Below are 19,986 nucleotides of genomic sequence, written 5' to 3' on the forward strand. Positions count from 1 at the left end.
GCAATTTTAAATTAGATAAGAATACAAATTTTTTTTTTTCCTAAAATAAAAAATAATTGTATTAGGCGAGTTTTTCTATTAACAGTAATAGCCTAACATGCCAAAGTTATTGTCAGCTCAAACGATGACCATACAAATACAAAGCAACAATCGAAGGAAAACATTTATTTCCAAGGCCAATATTTCCAAATCAAGATAGACAAGGAGTGTGCAAATCGTTGAATGGAAATTCAGCAATATCGACAGAAATTTATTAAAATCGTCTACACGCGTAAAGAAAAAATATTGTGCTCTGGGGGAGCCAATATTCATGAAAAAATATATATATATAATATTATTAAAATTATATTCAAACTTGTATAAATCAAAGATAGGGGACAGATGGCTAATTAAAAGGATGGTTATGTTCTAACTAGCAGTCAAGTCAATTACGTCACGAAAAAGTTTTTATTCGGATTTCGTCAATTTATTATTATTAGTTTGTTGTATAATAAACATTTAGAAATTGATCCATTTTTTGAGAGAAACCAAATTCATTAACTTGAAGAGATTAAATCCTAAGTTACGTATACAAATCGGAAATTGATCCATCTTAACAAATCGGAAATACAACAATAATTGTCAACGTGTCCAATTTTTTTGTTACATTGTCAATTTCAACCATTTAAATTTTATTTATGTACACACAATTAACTTTAAACACATCAAAAAATAATCAATTAATACATAACATGAATATATAAAGTACACGTTTCTATTTAGGGTGAAATGCACAAATAAATAAATAATAATCATTTTTAGCTTTTTGTTACCTACTCTACTAAAAAAATGAAAGTCACAATAAATATTTAGCCATATATATACATGGTCAACACTGTTTTGGAACTGATTTTGAAAACAGTTACTAAACATCGTAAACTTTGTCCTTTGGCTTTGTCTATGAATTAAAGGTTGCCTGTGTAAAATTTTTAAATAATAGTAATAAAAAAAAATTATTTCCCAACATAAATAAAATTATTCAAAATGCACTATGTTTTTTTTTTCTAATTACTACATCAATGATCTTTCTCCGTTGAAATTACATGTATATATATATCAAAACTAAACTCATACAATATTTGATTGATTCGTGTATTAATTAATGTAAAAGAAGCATTTTGAATATAAAAATAAAATTAACAAAAAAAAAATAAAAAATTAACATGTTCATTCAACAAACGTACGATGATATTATGAAATGAAGGTCAGCGATAGGATTTGAGAATGGAGCCGCAGAAACAACATACGATAGCTTTCCACGATGTCCAATAAAATGGGATGTAACAAAACCTCGTCGAGGTTTGCATGTCCGCCACCAAGGCGCCGTGTCGGCACCGCGAGCACGTCCCCGCCACCGGCTTGCTCCGCCGCATCACCCTCTTCTGGTCCACCAGAAAACAGAAACAAACCATATATCAAACGCCTAGCCGCGGGATATAGCACCAACCGGGTTATGTGTATATATATCACGCACCCAGACGCAGCATACAATTTTATTTTATTTTTTTTAAAAAAAAGAAGAAATTGAAAGCCTGATTCGTTGTGAACTGTAATGTCCTGATTTTGGGTTTACATGTGTTGTTTTCGTAGAAGTCTAGGAATCTGGTAATAGGGGGGATGGGTCTGATATAGTGATACGTATAGTATAGATAGATAGGGGCAGTTGGAAGTTGGAGGGCAACTTAAACACGCTTACCAGAGCCCAAATAACAAAAACAAAAACATAAAGTGTTCGTTGTGATATATCTCGAAAGAAACAAATCTTTCTTTTGATAAATTAATGTAATTAAATGATATTAACTGAATCACACACTTTATTTGTTCTATATATGTTTATGTTTATGACTTTATGTTACTCATTTTTAAAAATTATTCGAGAAGTCAATTTTATAATGTGATTTCTCTTTTACCTTTTTTTATTTTATGAATGTGTTAATTGATCAGTTAAAAAATTGTAAGAATTACCATTATTGTATTTAATGACGATAGAATAATAATCATAAATATGAAATGTAAACTATGTATTTGTGACGAATGAAAAAGAAAAAAATATTTCATGCTACATACAAGGACACTACCCCATGATAGATCTAAAGATGAACATTCATCAATACATGCGGGGTACAGTATTAAAAAATAGTTGATCTCACTTATATTGAAAAATGTCAACCGTTAGATGCAAATTTAATATTTATGACATCTATGGAATATATTAATATAGCAATTATAGAATATCAATTTTATTTTCAATTCAGATTTGTTTTTCATGACAAAATTTGTTAATTAGTGATGTATGTTTAGGTTAAATTTTCACTGACTCAAAGTGACGAGTAAAATCATTGTTTGTAACTGCATCAAATTATATCAATAGTTTTATCAATATTATGTTTATTCTCATTTCATTTGATCAACGAGGATAATAAATTAAACAACATAGATATGTATACACACACACACACATGAAAGAGCTAGCTACTTTTGGGTAGCTTATTTGCACTGAACATAATAAATAGGTGAGGCCGGGTAGTACTCCAGGCCGGTGCCATTGCACATTAAATTTTTGTGCTCGATTAAGGTATTCTGTGCCTGCACGCAGAAAAATAAAAGGTACTCCACGTATTTTTATTTATTATAGAGTTATCACTCTTTTTTGTAAATGTCGTGATATAAAATGAAATGAATCGTATTTAATATATCATATAAAAATAATACAGATGCATCTTTCAAAAGCTGCTTTCAGTAATTGCAACTCGGGCCACTGGACTAGATCGATCTGGATCGAAGAACGTGACTAGTGTTATAAAACTTTGTCTAGTGGTGGCAAGAAAGTCGAGTCATTTTTTATATTATTATACAATATATCGAGTAACGTGAAAGAATACATGTGATTTTTTTTTATAACATGAGTTTAAATATTGGGATATTACTCTAAGGTAAGCGGAATTATAAATCGGATTTTGGAGGTACTTGTTACATACATCATTTTTTTAATGTTGGCATTTTATTTATTATATCATCTTGCATTGAATTTCAATATATGTACTCTCTCTCACACACACACGGTTGAGTCGATGCTATTCGCAGGGTAGTGCTCTGCGGGTGACGTGACGGCTCATGATTAGTTAAAATCAGTGGGCCCCACGTACCACACAATTTTTTGACCAATCATGGGATTACATGTCACCCGCGGGGTAGTGCCCTGTGGGCGACATGTACTAAACCGTTTCGAGCATTTCGTTTGGATTTAAGGTCGAAAATGATAAGTTATACTTGTAAATAAGTAAACATAAAAAATCTAATTATACGTTTGATCAAGTTATGGACCAAGCTCAAATATAAAATGTTACATTTTTATTTATATTATTTTACCCATGCATATTTCGATTAATTTGTATATTATAATTCGTTCCATATAATCACTTGAACAATTATTGCTGTCGTTTACTTTGTTTTATAATTTGTGGCATAAGCTTGGACTTTTTGTGAATGTTCCACGATTTCAGGCTACGGTTTCAGTCCAATCACTCTACCTTCATTATCTCTTCGTGAAATTTCAATGTGTTCAAATTTTGTAATTAATTTTAATCCACGCCACGAATCATGATATTTTGCTCAATTAAAAGAGCCAAAGCATTGGGATTTTTTTTATTTTAATTTTTTTTAAAAAAGAATCTCGTACTTTTTTGTTTCTTTTTAATTAATTCGAAAATATGAACATTATTTCAACTTGGGTGATGAAGCGTAGCAATTTATGTTCAATCTGTCCGTCCTAATAAATAAATAAAACATTATATTAACGTTTAAATATTAATATGTATAATATAATACTAGCTGTCTAGCCATCCCTAGCTTGTATTCCTTTCAAATTAAGTTTCCACCTTCATTAAATTATTTATTTTTGCGGGGCCCAAATTCGTTAGATATATTTATTTGATATGGAAAAAGGTAGCTGTGTCGTGTTTATTTGCAATTACCCAGAGTGTTTCATAGTCAATTCATCCATCCACGTGAATTTGTAATTTATTTGACTTTATGAAATCAAATTAGGCTGCGTTTACTTGTGGTGATTATCATGTGATAAAACTATTAATAATAATTAATATCATATTTACTTAAAAATTTACAGAAATTTCTAAATTCAAGGGCCCGTTAATAATTATATTTGAGCATGATTTTTAATCCTCGATTTCATTAAGGTTAAATAATTTATGGCTTGTATAAATGGAAAAAAAAATTAGAAAACTCCTAATATACCCTTATTTTTAATCATTTCTATTATATTTAAATGGTAAAATTGTGAATTTTTGTTTAATCACAATTCTAATCACAATCGTAATCAATCACAGTAAACAAATTATTATTTATCAAATACACTCTATATCATATCTAATTAGTTTAATAATCACCTAATAAATCATATCTTTAACAATCCTATCAACATAAATAAACGCAACCTAAATCTAAAAGGTTTAAAATCCATACGTTTGATGTTAATTTTTCCAAATCCATTAATCGAAGCACAACTTGAGATAATCGAACCACATACATTCAAAATTTCGTTCAAATTGTTGATTGACATTTCAACTTATTATAATAAAATATTCCATGATAACGATTTTATCAATTAAATTTGTCGAAAATTCAATCCATATATACAAAAACCATAATTACATCAATTAAAGAAAAGAATTTTTAAAATTTTGTAGCTGTTTTTAATGGTTTCTCACGAGAGGCTAAGCTATCTTCTATAGTGATTAGGACCGACCGACTAAAAAATAAGTAAAAGCTTAGGGGTATCTATTATTGGTTTTCAGTAATAATGGGAATACAAAAATAAAATAGTAGTGCTTTGATTGCATTTTTATTTTTTGGTTGAATTTGTTCCAAAATATTGTAAATTTTAGTCGTGCACGTACACTAAATTTACATAAAAGCATGATCTGAATTTAATTAAAGATAATCGTTTAAAGTTTGCTAGTTTAAGTTTTAGGAAAATATAATTTTGTTACGAGTTTTCGGATATGAAAAAATTTAATGTATATTTTTTAATTTTCAAAAAAAAAATAGTGGTGGTTTTTCATAAAACATATTGACGCCACTGACAAGTATACCAAACATAGGTCAAAATGTTTGTGTCTCATAGACCATGGGCCAACATCTAACACCCAATTAATCATAATTCAATTGGGCTTCTTATTTCTGCTCCCACGCGGGATTGGACTAAGCTGGAACGAGCCCGTATTGGTGGAGGGGCTGAACGTCTAAAATTAGTGGGTGGCTAAGATACATTTGGATTGACGAGTGTGTGTGTGTGTGTGTTTAACCAATATATTATATACACATATTTTTTGATTAAGGATGGCAGAGTATTTCAAATTTAATTATTTGGTCGACGTTCTTGTAGAAGTGAGAAATATTATAATGGAGGAGAGCTTTAACAAAAAAAATTTGATAGAGATGAAAGTCAGATTGAATCAAATATCACAGGGAGACGAAGGCGAAAAGACTCAGTTTTTAGCCAGATGACCTGTTACTTAATTTTTAAACATTGAGCTACCCACATTGATATAAAGTTGATCCAAAAATAGCACAAAATTGAGCTACACATGATTTAATTTAATTTTTTTAAAAAAAATTGAGTCACTCGAGTTATAGCCAAAGGTTCATTTGCCCTTGGCTGCATCCATGTTTCATCACATGTAGGTCCGTAGGGGGGAAAAACACAGACCGCAACAAAACAAAACGAAAAACCAAATATAAATTGTTGGATACATACTTGACGCTTAACTTGTACAGATATGATATTGTTGAATTTAACCTCATGAACATATATGATATTGAATAATATTTCTAGATTTAACCCAGGGAGGTGGTGGCCTTTTGCACGTAATATGCATGAACAAATACATTTGATTGTGAAAAGAATCGTGCTATATATAATTTTTTTTAAAAAAAAAGCTTCATGTTGTCAAGATAATATGTCATAAGTACCCGCAAATCGCAATGACACCATTGTGATTATATATATATGCTTAATTATATATATAATATATACTTTATTATTTTATTATAAACAACCATGCAAAAACCTTCCCTAGGTCAACAAAGTCAACCGATGAGTCGTAATTTGGTACTATTAGGTTGGTTTTGAAGGGTCAGAGATCACATGCATATGCATGATTAAAATATATATACTCGAGATCGATCAATATAATAATTGCATTGTATCGTAATTTACTAGTGAGATCAAGTGTGATCTATATTACATAGTTCGAGTTACCCTCTTAATTCCGTTGAAACTCTAGCTACCATTTTTAAATTGTAAAATGTTTTACTTGAACATTCCATTGTGTACAAACCCATAATCAATTATCATATACGTCTCGCTAAATTATTTCCATGGTTAAAACTTAAAAGCGACAAGCCAACATTTGAAATTTACTTGGGCTAGAGTTACGACCGATCGACGACTCTTTTCCGGCCAGAAACGGCGAGAAATCTGGAGAAAGGAGATGCTAACAGATCGAGGGAATGGTACGTATCTTATTTTAGTGTTTGTTTAGGTTCACACATATTTCATGTTATTGCTGTCCTTTTATGTACGTATTAGTCTGGACTAATCTCTAAATGACCCAAAGAAATATATTAAAGTTTTTTTTATATATATATATAAATGGCTACTACAGGCTACAGCTAATAAAAGAATGAAATAAAAAGATAGATAAAAATTCATTGGACCATCCGGGGGTGCTACGTAACGCCATTTTATATAATTCTAAAATAGTTTAGGGATTAGAATAGTGTTGTGGGTGTATGATATATCGATTATTTTTCTCCTTAAATTCCAGTTTTGAATCTCTTGGAACTCTTGGATTTTTTTATTTTTATTTTTTTGTTATTGGAAAATGGAATTCTTGGATTTTGGGGGTGTATCTCAAAACGTTATCACTACGTGGCGTGTGTGGTGGTTTAGTGTTTTCAACTTTTTGGTTTTCGGATCAAAGTACAACATTAAAGGCCCATTGATTAAGGGCGTACATGAACATGACCCGCAGTTTCCAATTTGTGATTATTTCTGGAATCACCCATTTTTCTTTTAAAACAAAAACCGGAAGCATTTGTTAGTTTATTATTATGGTCAGGTTACCATTACCATATTATTAAGCTTAAGGGCATTTTTAAAACTATCTTGCTGTAAAGATATCAATTTTACGCATTTCCACTTCTTCCCTTAACGTCCCACACTCTCATGATTATTTAACCAATTAATTTAATAACGAATCCACTAATTTAATTGATTAATTGATTACTAGATAATCGGCTATTGACTAAAAATAAGAGTTTCAATTTTAAAAAGTAATTTCATAAAATAGTATCGATAATTTAAATTCGTTTGGAACTAAAACGTTGATCGATTGTTTTTTGTTGTTTCATTTAATGTTGGGAAAATTGCAAATTTAGTCCGGTATGTTTGTCACTTTGCGATTTTGGTCCTTTATGTTTTCACATTTCAGTTTTAGTCCTGTATGTTTCGATTTTTGGCACTTTCGGTCCTTTTTCTTCGAAAATGCTGACGTGGCACTGTACACGTCAGCTCCACATCAGCATTGAATTTGTGCCACGTCAGCGCCACATCGGAAAAAGGACTAAAATTGCCAAAAAAATAAAGATAGCGGACTAAAACTGCAATCTGAAAATATAAAGGACCAAAATCGCAAAGTGACAAACATACAGGACCAAAAAAGCAATTTTCCCTTTAATGTTTGACATAAGTTTTATAAATATGGTTAATGTCATACAATCATTATTTTAACATCTCATCCATGATGCAAACGATATCATAGATCTAAAATACATATTATACACATAATATATTATATAATATTTATACCGTCATATTTTGCTCACACGACATATGGCGAACCGCTAGTTATAATAGAGTTTAGCCTCATGTTTTCGATTGCCAAATGCAGATTACTTGGACTAATATCATTTGGTAATAAATCAAATGGTAATAGGAGAAATTAACAAATATGTTCGTCGCAAATTCAATCTTTGTTTTTTAAAAAAAAATCGTAATATATATTTATTTATTCAAATTAAATTTATTTTATCTTCGACGTTCATTCATCGAACTAGCTTGTCTACGAAGATATAATTTGATTGATTAAATCAAACGAAAATAAACAATATTAATAGCGATAATCAATTTGTTAATTAATTACTCTAGATAATTAGTCAATAGATATTAAAAATTATTTAATAGAGAAGTAAATAACAAGAAAGGACTAATTGTGCAATAAATGACATAGTATTTGTTATTGCACCGTCAGAAGCCATGACTTCCCCATTTGGTACTTTACGCCATTCCCGCGTCTTAACTTTGAAAATTTTGCACACATCCCTTTTATTTCGTTAGTTTTATTTAATTAATTGCTTTTGGACCCACCATTTTTCATTTATTTTCCCCGCGGTCCCTACGTTGGAAAAAGAGGCTACCAACTTGTAAATATTGTTTGAAAAATTCTAAATTTTATTTATTTCTAAAATTTATTTATGAATGCGTAGTTTTCAATAGGATAAATTAAGATTACTTTACATGTTTATTATGTAAGAACGAGTGTATGCTAAAAACCACTGTTTTGGAGTTGATTTTTTTTCCCGTAAATTGGATTAAACAACAACTTTAAACTTTTAAAAAATATTTGTTGTAAACTGTAAAGTTTTTTTATACATTTATGATAAATAAATAAATAATCTACAATGTATGGAAAAAAATTCAAGAAATCGAGGCTGACGATTGTTATCCATCTTCGACTAATTCCGCCACTGGGATAAATGAATATCATACAACGCCGCTTATGCAATTCTATGATGCAATTCAATTTGGCAACAAGTATTTTTTTGTATGTTGATTAATGCTAGTTGTCTAAATTAACTTTCATGAACACAAAATATGCCACTTGAAATCTGAAAAATTAATGAAAAATATTTTTTTTAAAAAAATGCCTCTATCTATATTCTTTGTCACAAATGAATTTGAATTGATCTCTAGTAGTATCGATTTTCTCAAAATTTATTTAATAAGATTGACTTATCAAAAGAGATTTGTTCAAGAGACCCGTACAGTGGGCTTGGCAGAGATTTTGTCCGTAACAAATAACATTAAATAATTATCCTATCTCTTATATATATTTATTTCACCTTTGTTACCCTTCCTTGACTAAATCCCTTGATTAGAGGCAAATCTATCGTACTAAATGTCAACATGTCCAAAAGTTACACGAACGAAACTTCGTTTCAAGATTAAAATACCCTAAAGTTTATCTTTCATTTTATATTTATATTACCACTATTCATTAATATTAAGTGCCGTCTTAACTTTAAAAATGATCATTAGTATGTAATTTAAACGCATCTCAGCACAATTGGCAAATTTTGAAATACTTCTAATACTATCAACTTTTGGTAAAATGAGCGACCCCTTTGCTAATTTGCTATCATATTAATTTTTTTTACAAAGAATTCTAGAATGCATATATATAAAATCAATTATGACTTAATTTGAAATATGAATTTTGGCCTTATTACAATATTTTCAAAATCAAAGTCAATTTACAACCAAATATTTCCACAACCAATCCTTGCAGCATTTATTTCGTTTCTAAAATATTAGTAGTCGCATTTTCCAACATTAAATTCCGAGAAATCCTGTGATTGGTGCGATTTTAAGGACGTGACACGGATTATGATACATTTTAAGCATGAAACAAGTGAAGGCTAGAAAATCTATGGACTAATGACTATGAGCCATAAATCTCCAACACCTTCAATATCATCAAATAAGATTAATATTTGGTAGTATTCAACAAATTACACCTGCTCCTATATTGCTAGATAGCAATAATTAAAGACTGTGTATAAAATTTATATTTATTTTCTTTAAGATATGCTATTGTCTATTGGTTGGCTTGCTCTCGCACCCACTTGAATAGTTGAATGTGTGTGTACCGTATCATTGTACCCATTTAATGTTAATGGCCCTCGATGTTAATCAATATATTAAGTCATATATGAGTAGATTTCCAAGGTTTGTCTAATGTAATTTACTTGACTGACATAGTTTGCAGGCCATTACGTTAGTCCGAGAATTTATCCAAAGCGCACTGGAAGATAACGGCTGCGGGTTTCCACGTAACAAAAAAAATTGAGATAAATATAAATATATAATATAAAATGTTTGCCTACTACCACTTTCACCAGTTGTTCAGGTCACCACATAGTCCAATACTCGGACTCGATCAAATCAACCCCCTTGATTACATATATAATTCATAAATAAGCACATTACTTAAATCTCATTTTCTACTGAATATATATATATAAGAAAATTTAATTCGCAAACAATACACAGCAACAGAATCGCAAGACGCCAAGAATTTTCCTCTCTCCGTAAAAAAGAAGAATAAAAGTTCGTGCTTTCTCCTCGAAAATCCAATCCCACCCACCAAACTTTCCGTTCCCTGTTTGCTTCTCATTAATCTTTTTTCTTCTTAGAAACAGACGAATCGCAAAAACGCGTGATTACGTACTACGGAGAAGCAAGATTCACTCATCATTCCCTGGTTTTTTGTTTTTAATCCCAACCTTGGTATATAAGAATCAGTTTTTTCATGATTTGGAGGGATTCGTGCTCCAGTCCATCGTCTCCGATCATCTTTTTCTGCATCATTGATTGATTTCTCAACTAAAAAAGCTGCCATTTTGTACCTTGGGGAGTGGGTGTGGTGTAAATCACTGTTACTGAAGAGTGTTTCCTTTGTTTTACCTTGCTCAGAGGGAGTGTACTTTTCTCTGTGTCAATAATTAATATTTCCTTGTTTGGGATCACTAAATTATTCCCCTGCATTTCCTGGATCTGACATTCAGTGTTCTGCACCTTGATTTCTTGTGGGTAAGGGTAAGCTCTCGTCTTTTTGCTTTTTTATGGCCGGTGTTGATCCCAATTTTCTTTTATTTCCAGAAACTTGAAAATATTGGTTTGAAGAGGATTTTATGTTCAATAATGTTTGAAGCTTAATTTGGGATTCAGCTGTCATTTTCTGTACTTTTAACATTTGCCGAGTTGAAATGTTCTACGAATCTTGATTATTTCATTGTTTGACAGAATCGGGATTTCACTAAATTATTCAGGAAATGGGGAAAACAGGCAGAGATTGGACGCAGATCTACGCGATCTACGGTGTGGATGACTGGCAGACCCCATTATTCCTTTTCATTCATGCCATGGGCTTCTCTGTTCTCTCAGTCGTGTTCCTTTTCTACTTCGAACCAATATGTCATTTCCTGCAACACTTTTTCCCCGGCCCTGCTTCGAGTCGCTTCGCCGCAGGTTTCACCGGCTCGGTCACGGCGCTCTCCGCCGTGTGCCTCTTCTTCGCCGCCGGTAACTTTTTCTACTCCGCCGTGTCCCTCCACTGGGACATGTCCCAGCGCATCGTGTCCTCTGTCTCGGATTGGTCCTCCGTCAAGCACGCACTCGACCTGGGCTGTGGCCGGGGCATCCTCCTCAACGCCGTCGCTATGCAGCTCAAGAAATCCGGGTCCTCCGGCCGCGTTGTCGGGCTCAATCCGGCCCGGACCAAGACCCGCAGCAGCACCGTCATTCCGACACGTACCCTGAAAACAGCTGGCCTCGAAGGCGTCCAAGAGTACGTCACTTGCAGGTACAGAGGACCCGACCCGAAATGGAAAACCCACTTATTTATTATTTATATATTATATAATAAAAAATATATTTTATGCATCGTTTTTGAACAAGCTGCAGATTTTTATCCCTTCGTTTTTCTTGTCCACTTGATTGAAAGCAGAAATAGTAAAATAAAATAAGTGTCTGTTATCCACTTCAGTATCATATATTCATACTTGATCCATTGAATTGAATTCAAATTTGACTTTATCCAAATCCAACCCAAGAAATAATAAATTAAAATATCTTTTTTTTTTATCCGGGCCGCCATCTAACCACCGAATTATGGTACCCGAGCAGGCCAGGCGACCCAAGGACTCTCCCCTTCAGCGACAACTACTTCGATGTGGTGGTATCGGCTGCGTTCGTACACAGGGTGGGTAAGGAGTTTGGGGCCAAGTCTGCTGCGGCGGCGGCGGAGCGAATGAGGGTGTTGTGTGAGGCGGTGAGGGTGCTGAAGCCCGGCGGCGTGGGGGTTGTGTGGGACCTGGTGCATGTGCCGGAGTACGTGCAGCGGCTGAACGAGCTGAAGATGGAGGATATCCGGGTCTCGGATCGGGTCACCGCGTTCATGGTCAACAGCCACATCGTCTCGTTCCGGAAGCCACGTCATCATTTTGTGGGGTCCGGTGAAGTTAGATTGGATTGGAGATTCAACGGTCTTTGTTGAGGATGAGGAATAATAAACTAATATATATACATATGTTTTTATATTTTGTTTTATTAAGAAAGGAAGTGGGGTGGAATATGCAAATATCGGGAAATGTTTCATGGAGTTTTTTTTTTTTTTAAAAATAATTACTTTGTTTTACTAGTGGATGAGAGATATGAAAATAGTAGATCTGGGGAAACGAAGTGGAACCAGATGCTTTGTATTAATATACAAAATAATGAACTTTGTTCATATATTAGTTTTGCGATCACACCAATTCATTTATTATTTGCTTCTTTGAGATCACGATGGTATTATAACTTTGTATCCTAAGTTTTTAATTTTTGAATCACTTTCGGTGGATCGTACTTGATTTTTCTCCTTTTCATGGATCCATTTTCATAAGATGTACCGAACCATAATCATATGCTAAATTTTCTTTTTAAAAATCCTAAAGTTGTATTTCTATAAGATGGGAAATGAAACTTGTACTAGTAAAAAATATGCTAAATTTCTTAATCTTCCTTGGCCTTGGATGGGAAAGGATAGGGGGCAGATAACATTGATTATATATTGAAAAACGTGTGCATCATTTGGTACGTAGAAGAGGTTTAATGGAAATGGAAGCAATGGGTATACGTTGATGGGTCAGTGTCTCACCAGTTTTGAAAAGCAAATGAAATGAGTTTGTTCCAGAATTAAAATCTTGGGCATGTGTTTTGGGTCCTCGTGCTTCCCAATCACCAACGGCATTTCATAAAACATGGTAATAATTATCACAAAAAATCTAATTCAAATTTTTTTGTTCAATGGTGATCACCATTAGTTGGTTAGCGTGGAATTGTCCAGAAGTAGAATAGGGTCGGGATCGATCCCGTAATCTTCCTCTACAATTTTCGTTTCGAAAAAAAATCGAAAAATCATTTTTCTCCCGATCCCGTACCCGACGCATTTCGGGACCCGAATATTCGGGATCCCGTCGGGTAGGGAGAGGAAATCCTTAGTTTTTTTTTTAGTTTCAAGATTTCGTTAAAAAATGATTATTTATATTAAAAAATACTATTTAGAAATTTATATTTTTAAATAAAAAAATTAATATTTAACTTAAAACATATAATATTAAATATTCCGGAAATGCTTCAAACTTTTTCAAGAGAAGAACATCATATTGCGCATCGGATAATTATTAATAAAATGTTCGAATATAAATTACTCAATAAATTTTGTTAAATATATTGTCAAATTGCATATTTTATTCTACATATTTGTTCTAATTAGATAATTATAAATATGAATTAATTAAATTATTAATTTAATTTAAAAAAAATACAGAAAAAATGTCATTTCATTATTCTACTATTTGATAATTTCAACAATAAATAATTATGCGAATTAAGTCCATAGTTTAATTATTATTATATGTGTTGAAACACAATAATGTTGAGTTTAATATTAATTAAATTGTCAATAAAATATATTATAATATTATTTCGAATTGTAAAACAGTCGTGATTTGTTCGGAAATGAGAGGAGTGTCAGAAAGCGTCGGAATTTCTGGATTTTTTGACATCCTTGGAATTGTCAGTATTCCAATTGGTTCCGTACTAGATTCTAGTTTTTTTTACTAGTCGGTAAAGTGAATTTATGAGTTGTTTTCAAGTTCCATTTCACTGTCTTGTCCCTTTCTGTGGATGATTCATCGTCGTAGGCACATTTTATCTTCTTCCATGTGAAAAAGACGACCCATTCCGATGCCATTTTGGACTTGTGATAATACATGCATACGGTTTTGTTCATGCATACATACAACCCAAAATTTGAGTGCTCCCCACAACTACTTTTTCACTTTTGCTATACTTAGAATCGACCATTTTGCGTAAAAAGTTCATTTTAACCCATTAAATTCATCAACTGGTCAACCATACATATCTCTCTTCACCTACCAAGGGGTTCGCTAGCTCGTATATTTATTAGCAAGATGAGTTCAGTTGTAGCTTCTATGTATCCATTAGCTCGATGTATATAGGAGGCGAAAAATGGAGGAAGAGAAAAGGGGACAGTAATTGGAACATAATTGAAACAAATTAAAGCTTATAATTCTTCTTCCTCGCGGGATTAGACTCTTTTTGCGGAGTTAGTTGATTGCGAAAATATGCACAAAGTAAACTTTATTTAATAGCAAGTGACGAAGACAGCGCCTTCCATTAATTCCATGCACGTATACATGCTTTTTTATCATGTGATCAAAGCTGCTTTATATAATCTTTTGCACCCAATTTTCTTAAGGGCTGTCCCCAAACTTTGCTACCTTTAGTTAATAAAGAGGGATTTCTATTATTATTTATTTGAACGATCGGGTCCATCATCAAAGCATGCATTATGGTACTATATATATACATATAATCTTCTGCGCGATTTCGAATTCTTCATGACTAAGACATGGAATCGGACCCTGTAGAACAAATTAATTTGAAAATATGTTTATATCCTTTTTTATATCCAAAAATGCACAAAATACATAATTTTCAAAGGGCTTCCTTTTTGAGATAAAATTACAAAAGACATGAAAAGTTTCCGTTGATGTCAAAAGCTAAGATAATTAACATTTAAAAAAAATATTTAAGTAATCGCTATAGATATACGAGTGCTATAACCTTTAGCATATGTTTGGTGGGTTCATCTTGAATTAGTTTTAGTTGGGTTGAGATTTGAGACTAGACAACTAATTTTTACTCCTCGATCTATATATATATGAGTCCCATCAAATTGAAATGAACGTCTAACTAATTACTGGGCTCTTCGGGTCTATAGAGTAATAATACATGGATCAGTCTACAAGTATCAACAAGTATATATTTTTGGTGTCCCCTACAGCAAAATAATCAAGTCTTCATGTGTTTGGGGTTATTTTTGCCTTTAGTACGTGTTTGAAAAACTATATCGAAAAAATTCAAAAATTAGCTAGGACAATAATGAAATTGTATTATAGTTTTATTAAATCGTTTTCATGGTTTTGCATCCAATATTCAATAATGCACACTGAATGGGGGACTCGAGATTTCTAGCACAAACCTAGCGCATGTGCGTTGCTTAATTATTTTAAGTGAAGGAAATGGCTCGAACAAACTCTTATATATATAATTATTATGGTGGTGGGAAAAAAGCAATCCATTATTGCTTAGTATTTAATTTTCTGAACCATCACATCATGGTATAATTAGAATTAGATTATTTTTCCCGCTTGCAAATATTTTATATTAGATATAATTGTATAGGAAAAACCATATATGGTTATATTCCTCTTTTTGACCCATATATATATTGTATTAAATGATAATCTAAACTCATGATTTGAAACTACCCCGGCCTCAAAATAAAATGCTCCAGCTAGCTAGCTAGCCTACGAGGCAATAGCACTATAACCCAATTTGTCCAAACATTGGCAAAAGGGTGCTTCTCTTCAACCTTACACATGTCGTCCTCACGTTCGACACCAAAATTGATCTAATTTGCTACATACATGGATCAATTTTATTAAACAAATCTCATTTCGTCAAATCCATGAAACAATATTTTTTTAAAAACTGAGAATATTTGTTGAATCAACCCGTTTCACATATAGTGATATAATCTGTAAATATAAGGACAACATCAAATATTCGAGTTCGCTTATGAAAGCGAAGCCCACTATGGCTTAGAGCTAGGTCGGCCCGTGCCTTTTGGCGCTTAAAGCACTTGTTGAAAATTAAGCCCGTAAAGTGAAAGTTATACATCTCTGAGGCCCATATTAAGATTGGATTTGTCCCAAAATTGAATACGGCCCATCAAATATTTCAAGTCAAGGATATAAAAGTGGGTGGATGGTAGCCAGTTGTGCCCAACACACGATTTTCTCAAATACAAACAAGAAAAGTGGTGAAAATGGACTTTTTGCGTGGCTCGAAACGTGGCCCAAACTGGGTTCCTCCACAATCTACGTAGTCCGTAGACGTGGCTTCTCTAGAACACACCAAAATTTTCGTGGATCCAGAAATATCATGGGCGGGATTTATATATTGTTTTCTACGGGTCGGGTGTAATGTTTCCAGATATTTCCATTGGCCCACAAGTTTTACTTGAGCCCAATAAAATTAAACTTGCTGGCCTGGATCACATATTTTATATTTTATATATTATTATTTTATTCATTTCTCTGGTTTGCATTACAAGTGGCCGGGAAGATGTATTGTCATAATATAATATAATACATAATCCACAAATTGTGCTCTTTTTTTTTTTTTTTTTTTTTGAGTGTTATATATTGATTTAAAAGTGATTTTTTTAGGCTTAAAAATTTTAATCAAAGCTATCCCGATTATCGTTAGGACTACAGTTACCAGATTTGTGTGATTCACAGAGAGTGGGATCAGGTGATCAGAGGGAACAACTCAAGTCTAGCCACTGTATGGCCATCGCCGCCGCCTCCTCCGTCGCCCCACGATCCTTGTTAGCTCTTCGTGGACCCAAGCAGAGCAACCCTTTCTACAACAGTCCCGTCAAAGTTGGTTTCTTGAGCAAGAATCGTAGACTGTGTTCCTTACATGTTGTGGGCTCGGCGGCCGGTGAGTTCGACGTCATCCCCGTGCAGAGTGATGACATGGTGGATCAACAGGGGGGAGTGGTGTTCGTAGGAAAAGAAGCGGAAGGGACGGAGGTGGATCTGGTTGTGGGGGGTTTTGGTAGTGACGCTTCTGGGAGGCTGACTCTCGAGGGCGCTGCTGGATTCTCAGCCTCTGCTTCTGGTGCGTCTGGCTCGGAGTTGGCCGATGGGAAGAGCCAGCTGGAAATGGGGAGACTTGTTGATAGGTCCATTAATGCTGCTATTGTGTTGGCTGCTGGATCTTTTGCCATTGCCAAGTTACTTACCATCGATCATAATTATTGGCATGTGAGTGTTTTCTAGTCTTGCATCTTTCTTTCCTTTTGAGTGTGTCTTCATTGAGATGTTTTGTTCTTGATGGGTATGTTAATTTGGGGGCTTGGATTTTTATCCTTGCGTGCAATTGAGTTGTCTGATTTTGATTGATGTATTGCTCAATTCTTTGGAATAGCATCTATGGTAACTGAGGAATTGTCAGGTTATTAGTGACTTTTGATTTCCTGCTTGTTGATCCTGTGAATTTTAATTTCGGTAGACTACATGAAGTAATGTTTCTCAACTCTTACTCCGGGCCTTGGGCTTGTTAGTCTTCTTTGAACAGACTAATAGCGGACAGATGTACAACTCTTTCCATACTGTTCAATCATATGTTCAGAAATTACTGGGTAAACTTAAAAAGTTATCAGGCAGATGGTGGTACCTGAAGAGCGGGTGACTCACTTAGATTTTAGGGGTTGAAAGCTTTATTTTTTCATAGTATTACATATAAAATTTTATTTTTTCTTGATTAAGGGAGTGGAGGGGGTAGGGTTGGAGAATCTGAAGGATGGAGGATAAAATTTCTGAATGGATGAAATTTATGCACTATTGTTTCCTTCAGTTTTGCTGAAAAATATGTGGTAAACGTTTTTACAGCTGTAGACTTGGTTCTTGATTGTTACATAGAGGCTTTATATTAGATTATGTGGAAATGATTTATTGTCTTTACACAGGGATGGACCCTTTTCGAAATATTGAGATATGCACCCGAACACAACTGGAGTGCATATGAGGCTGCTCTGAAAACAAATCCCGTCTTGGCAAAAATGTTTATCAGTGGAGTTGTTTATTCCTTGGGGGATTGGATTGCACAGGTTTGTAAATTTTGGTTATCCATGTGATCTGCTATTGGCTATTTGATGGACTGGTTGACTAATTCACTTGCTATTCAATAAATTGCAGTGTTATGAAGGGAAACCTCTGTTTGAATTTGACCGTTCACGTATGTTCAGATCTGGTCTAGTCGGTTTTTCACTTCACGGTTCCCTTTCGCACTATTATTATCATTTCTGTGAGGTAATTATTGCAGAGTTATTTTCTTCAGATTTTATGTTCTAGTACAACACATGGCCGGTTTAAATTTTTGAATATACCGTGGTTTTCAGGCTTTATTTCCTTTTGATGATTGGTGGGTTGTTCCTGCTAAAGTTGCTTTTGATCAAACAGCTTGGTCTGCTGTTTGGAATAGCATTTACTTCATTCTTTTAGGGGTCTTACGCCGTGACTCCCCTGCCAATATCTTTTCTGAGTGGAAAGCTACTTTCTGGCCGATGTTAACGGTAAGAAGCCATACTCCTTCTATGATGTACAAAACTAGTAAACCTTGAAGGGATTTTTAGCTTCAGTTCCAAATGAGGATCTAGCATCGAGGTCACTTATGCATGCTTGGAAATTGTAGCCTGAACGTTTTGCTTCTTGTAGTTTATTAGTTTTCATATGCTGCGTAATCTTAAGTTTTGTGTATTTTGATGTGTGTATATATATATATATATCCACTTCCTATTTCTCATGTCTAACTTGTAATTTCAGTTTTTAATTTCGTGAACATTTAAGGTTAATCTAATTTGAGAGGTTACAGAAGGTATAAGTTCAAAGGCATGAGTATCACATGTCGAGAAATATGATGGGTAAAAAGTCTTCCCATAATCCTTTTTAATGTGAAGAAACCGTGTGTTACACAGACAACGCAAAATCGTGTAAAGATCCGCTTTTTCCATTTCTTTCTACTTGTGTCTGACAAACAAGTGAAACCAGTTTTCTAAATATCTGCAATCTGCATTTCTGTGCTCCTAAATTGTTTTGAATGCAATTGCTTTCAGGCTGGTTGGAAGCTATGGCCTTTTGCACATCTGATCACCTATGGCGTGATTCCTCTCGAACAAAGGCTTCTTTGGGTTGACACAGTGGAACTTGTTTGGGTCACCATATTGTCTACGTAAGCTATGTTACTTGGATCAAATTATTTCTTGTTTTTGTAGGGTATTTTCTTGGATTCGAAAAATTGTTCACAGATTCCGATTATTAACTTTCCTTTTGAGAATAATACTTCTATTCGTACTGATGTGAATAGGATCCCTCTTTTAGCTTGATCATAGTTAAAACTAGATATCTATCGTGAATCCATTAGATGGTGGGATGAGACTTAAATTCCAATATTTTTTACAGTTACTCAAATGAGAAATCTGAAACAAGGGCGTCTGAAGTGCTCGTCGAGAGTCTTGAGACTAATCCAACATCATCAAAGGGATCATCCGAGGTACGCCAACAAGCTCATCGATGAAAAATGTTGTGTATCTCGACTTTGCATCTATGATGACGTCGTCCATTCATTGGTTCCTTTGAGCCTAGGAATAAAAGAGAACGAGAAGCTGATTCAGGAGGAAGAGAGAAACGTTGTCTTGATCCTTGACTGCTGTGAAAGAAACACTGTTTGTCTATGGAGAGATTAATGAACATCGATTCCTCATGTCTCGGTTTGTGTTTTGATTGTACCATAAGAATACGTCCTTGATAGTTAATGGAATATATGCTTGTTCGTTACCAGACCTTCCTTTATTGTTATTCTTATCGTGGTATTTAATCTGTTAA

The 19,986-nt window shown here is 33.6% G+C and overlaps 3 protein-coding genes across 7 annotated transcripts; 2 read left to right on the forward strand and 1 right to left on the reverse strand.

Moving 5' to 3' along the window:
* Window positions 1–989: 989 nt before the first annotated feature.
* On the reverse strand, window positions 990–1,676 carry LOC140867434 (uncharacterized). Its single transcript, XM_073272507.1, has one exon. It carries the CDS (start codon window positions 1,449–1,451, stop codon window positions 1,245–1,247), a length of 207 nt encoding a protein of 68 aa, XP_073128608.1. The 5' UTR covers window positions 1,452–1,676; the 3' UTR covers window positions 990–1,244.
* An 8,761-nt stretch (window positions 1,677–10,437) lies between these two features.
* LOC140865058 (uncharacterized) lies at window positions 10,438–12,658 on the forward strand. Of its 4 annotated transcripts, none has more exons than XM_073269560.1 (3): window positions 10,438–10,999; window positions 11,233–11,765; window positions 12,089–12,658. In XM_073269560.1, the coding sequence occupies exons 2-3, from the start codon at window positions 11,236–11,238 to the stop codon at window positions 12,456–12,458; spliced, it is 900 nt and encodes a 299-aa protein (XP_073125661.1). In that variant the 5' UTR covers window positions 10,438–10,999; window positions 11,233–11,235; the 3' UTR covers window positions 12,459–12,658. The 4 variants fall into 4 exon arrangements, with proteins under 4 accessions (XP_073125661.1, XP_073125659.1, XP_073125658.1 ...); XM_073269558.1 differs by having other exon boundaries at window positions 11,207–11,765; window positions 12,089–12,657; XM_073269557.1 differs by having other exon boundaries at window positions 10,438–10,993; window positions 11,207–11,765; window positions 12,089–12,657.
* Window positions 12,659–16,710: 4,052 nt separating this feature from the next.
* On the forward strand, window positions 16,711–19,986 carry LOC140863409 (uncharacterized). 2 transcript variants are annotated; one of them, XM_073266818.1, is made up of 7 exons: window positions 16,712–17,367; window positions 18,072–18,212; window positions 18,301–18,414; window positions 18,504–18,677; window positions 19,218–19,333; window positions 19,564–19,654; window positions 19,747–19,986. In XM_073266818.1, the coding sequence occupies exons 1-7, from the start codon at window positions 16,885–16,887 to the stop codon at window positions 19,750–19,752; spliced, it is 1,125 nt and encodes a 374-aa protein (XP_073122919.1). In that variant the 5' UTR covers window positions 16,712–16,884; the 3' UTR covers window positions 19,753–19,986. The 2 variants fall into 2 exon arrangements, with proteins under 2 accessions (XP_073122918.1, XP_073122919.1); XM_073266817.1 differs by having other exon boundaries at window positions 16,711–17,367; window positions 19,564–19,986.

Source organism: Henckelia pumila, chromosome 4 (genome assembly GCF_033568475.1).
Source record: "Henckelia pumila isolate YLH828 chromosome 4, ASM3356847v2, whole genome shotgun sequence".
Lineage (NCBI taxonomy): Eukaryota > Viridiplantae > Streptophyta > Magnoliopsida > Lamiales > Gesneriaceae > Henckelia > Henckelia pumila.

Excerpts from the sequence above, each read along its gene's own strand:
- LOC140867434 (XM_073272507.1), bottom strand. The coding sequence starts at position 1,451 with ATGGTTTGTTTCTGTTTTCTGGTGGACCAGAAGAGGGTGATGCGGCGG.
- LOC140865058 (XM_073269560.1), top strand. The coding sequence starts at position 11,236 with ATGGGGAAAACAGGCAGAGATTGGACGCAGATCTACGCGATCTACGGT. Across the intron at positions 11,766-12,088 it reads CAAGAGTACGTCACTTGCAG|GCCAGGCGACCCAAGGACTC; the intron begins GTACAGAGGACC and ends GTACCCGAGCAG.
- LOC140863409 (XM_073266817.1), top strand. The coding sequence starts at position 16,885 with ATGGCCATCGCCGCCGCCTCCTCCGTCGCCCCACGATCCTTGTTAGCT. Across the intron at positions 18,678-19,217 it reads CTTTCTGGCCGATGTTAACG|GCTGGTTGGAAGCTATGGCC; the intron begins GTAAGAAGCCAT and ends AATTGCTTTCAG. Across the intron at positions 19,334-19,563 it reads TGGGTCACCATATTGTCTAC|TTACTCAAATGAGAAATCTG; the intron begins GTAAGCTATGTT and ends TATTTTTTACAG.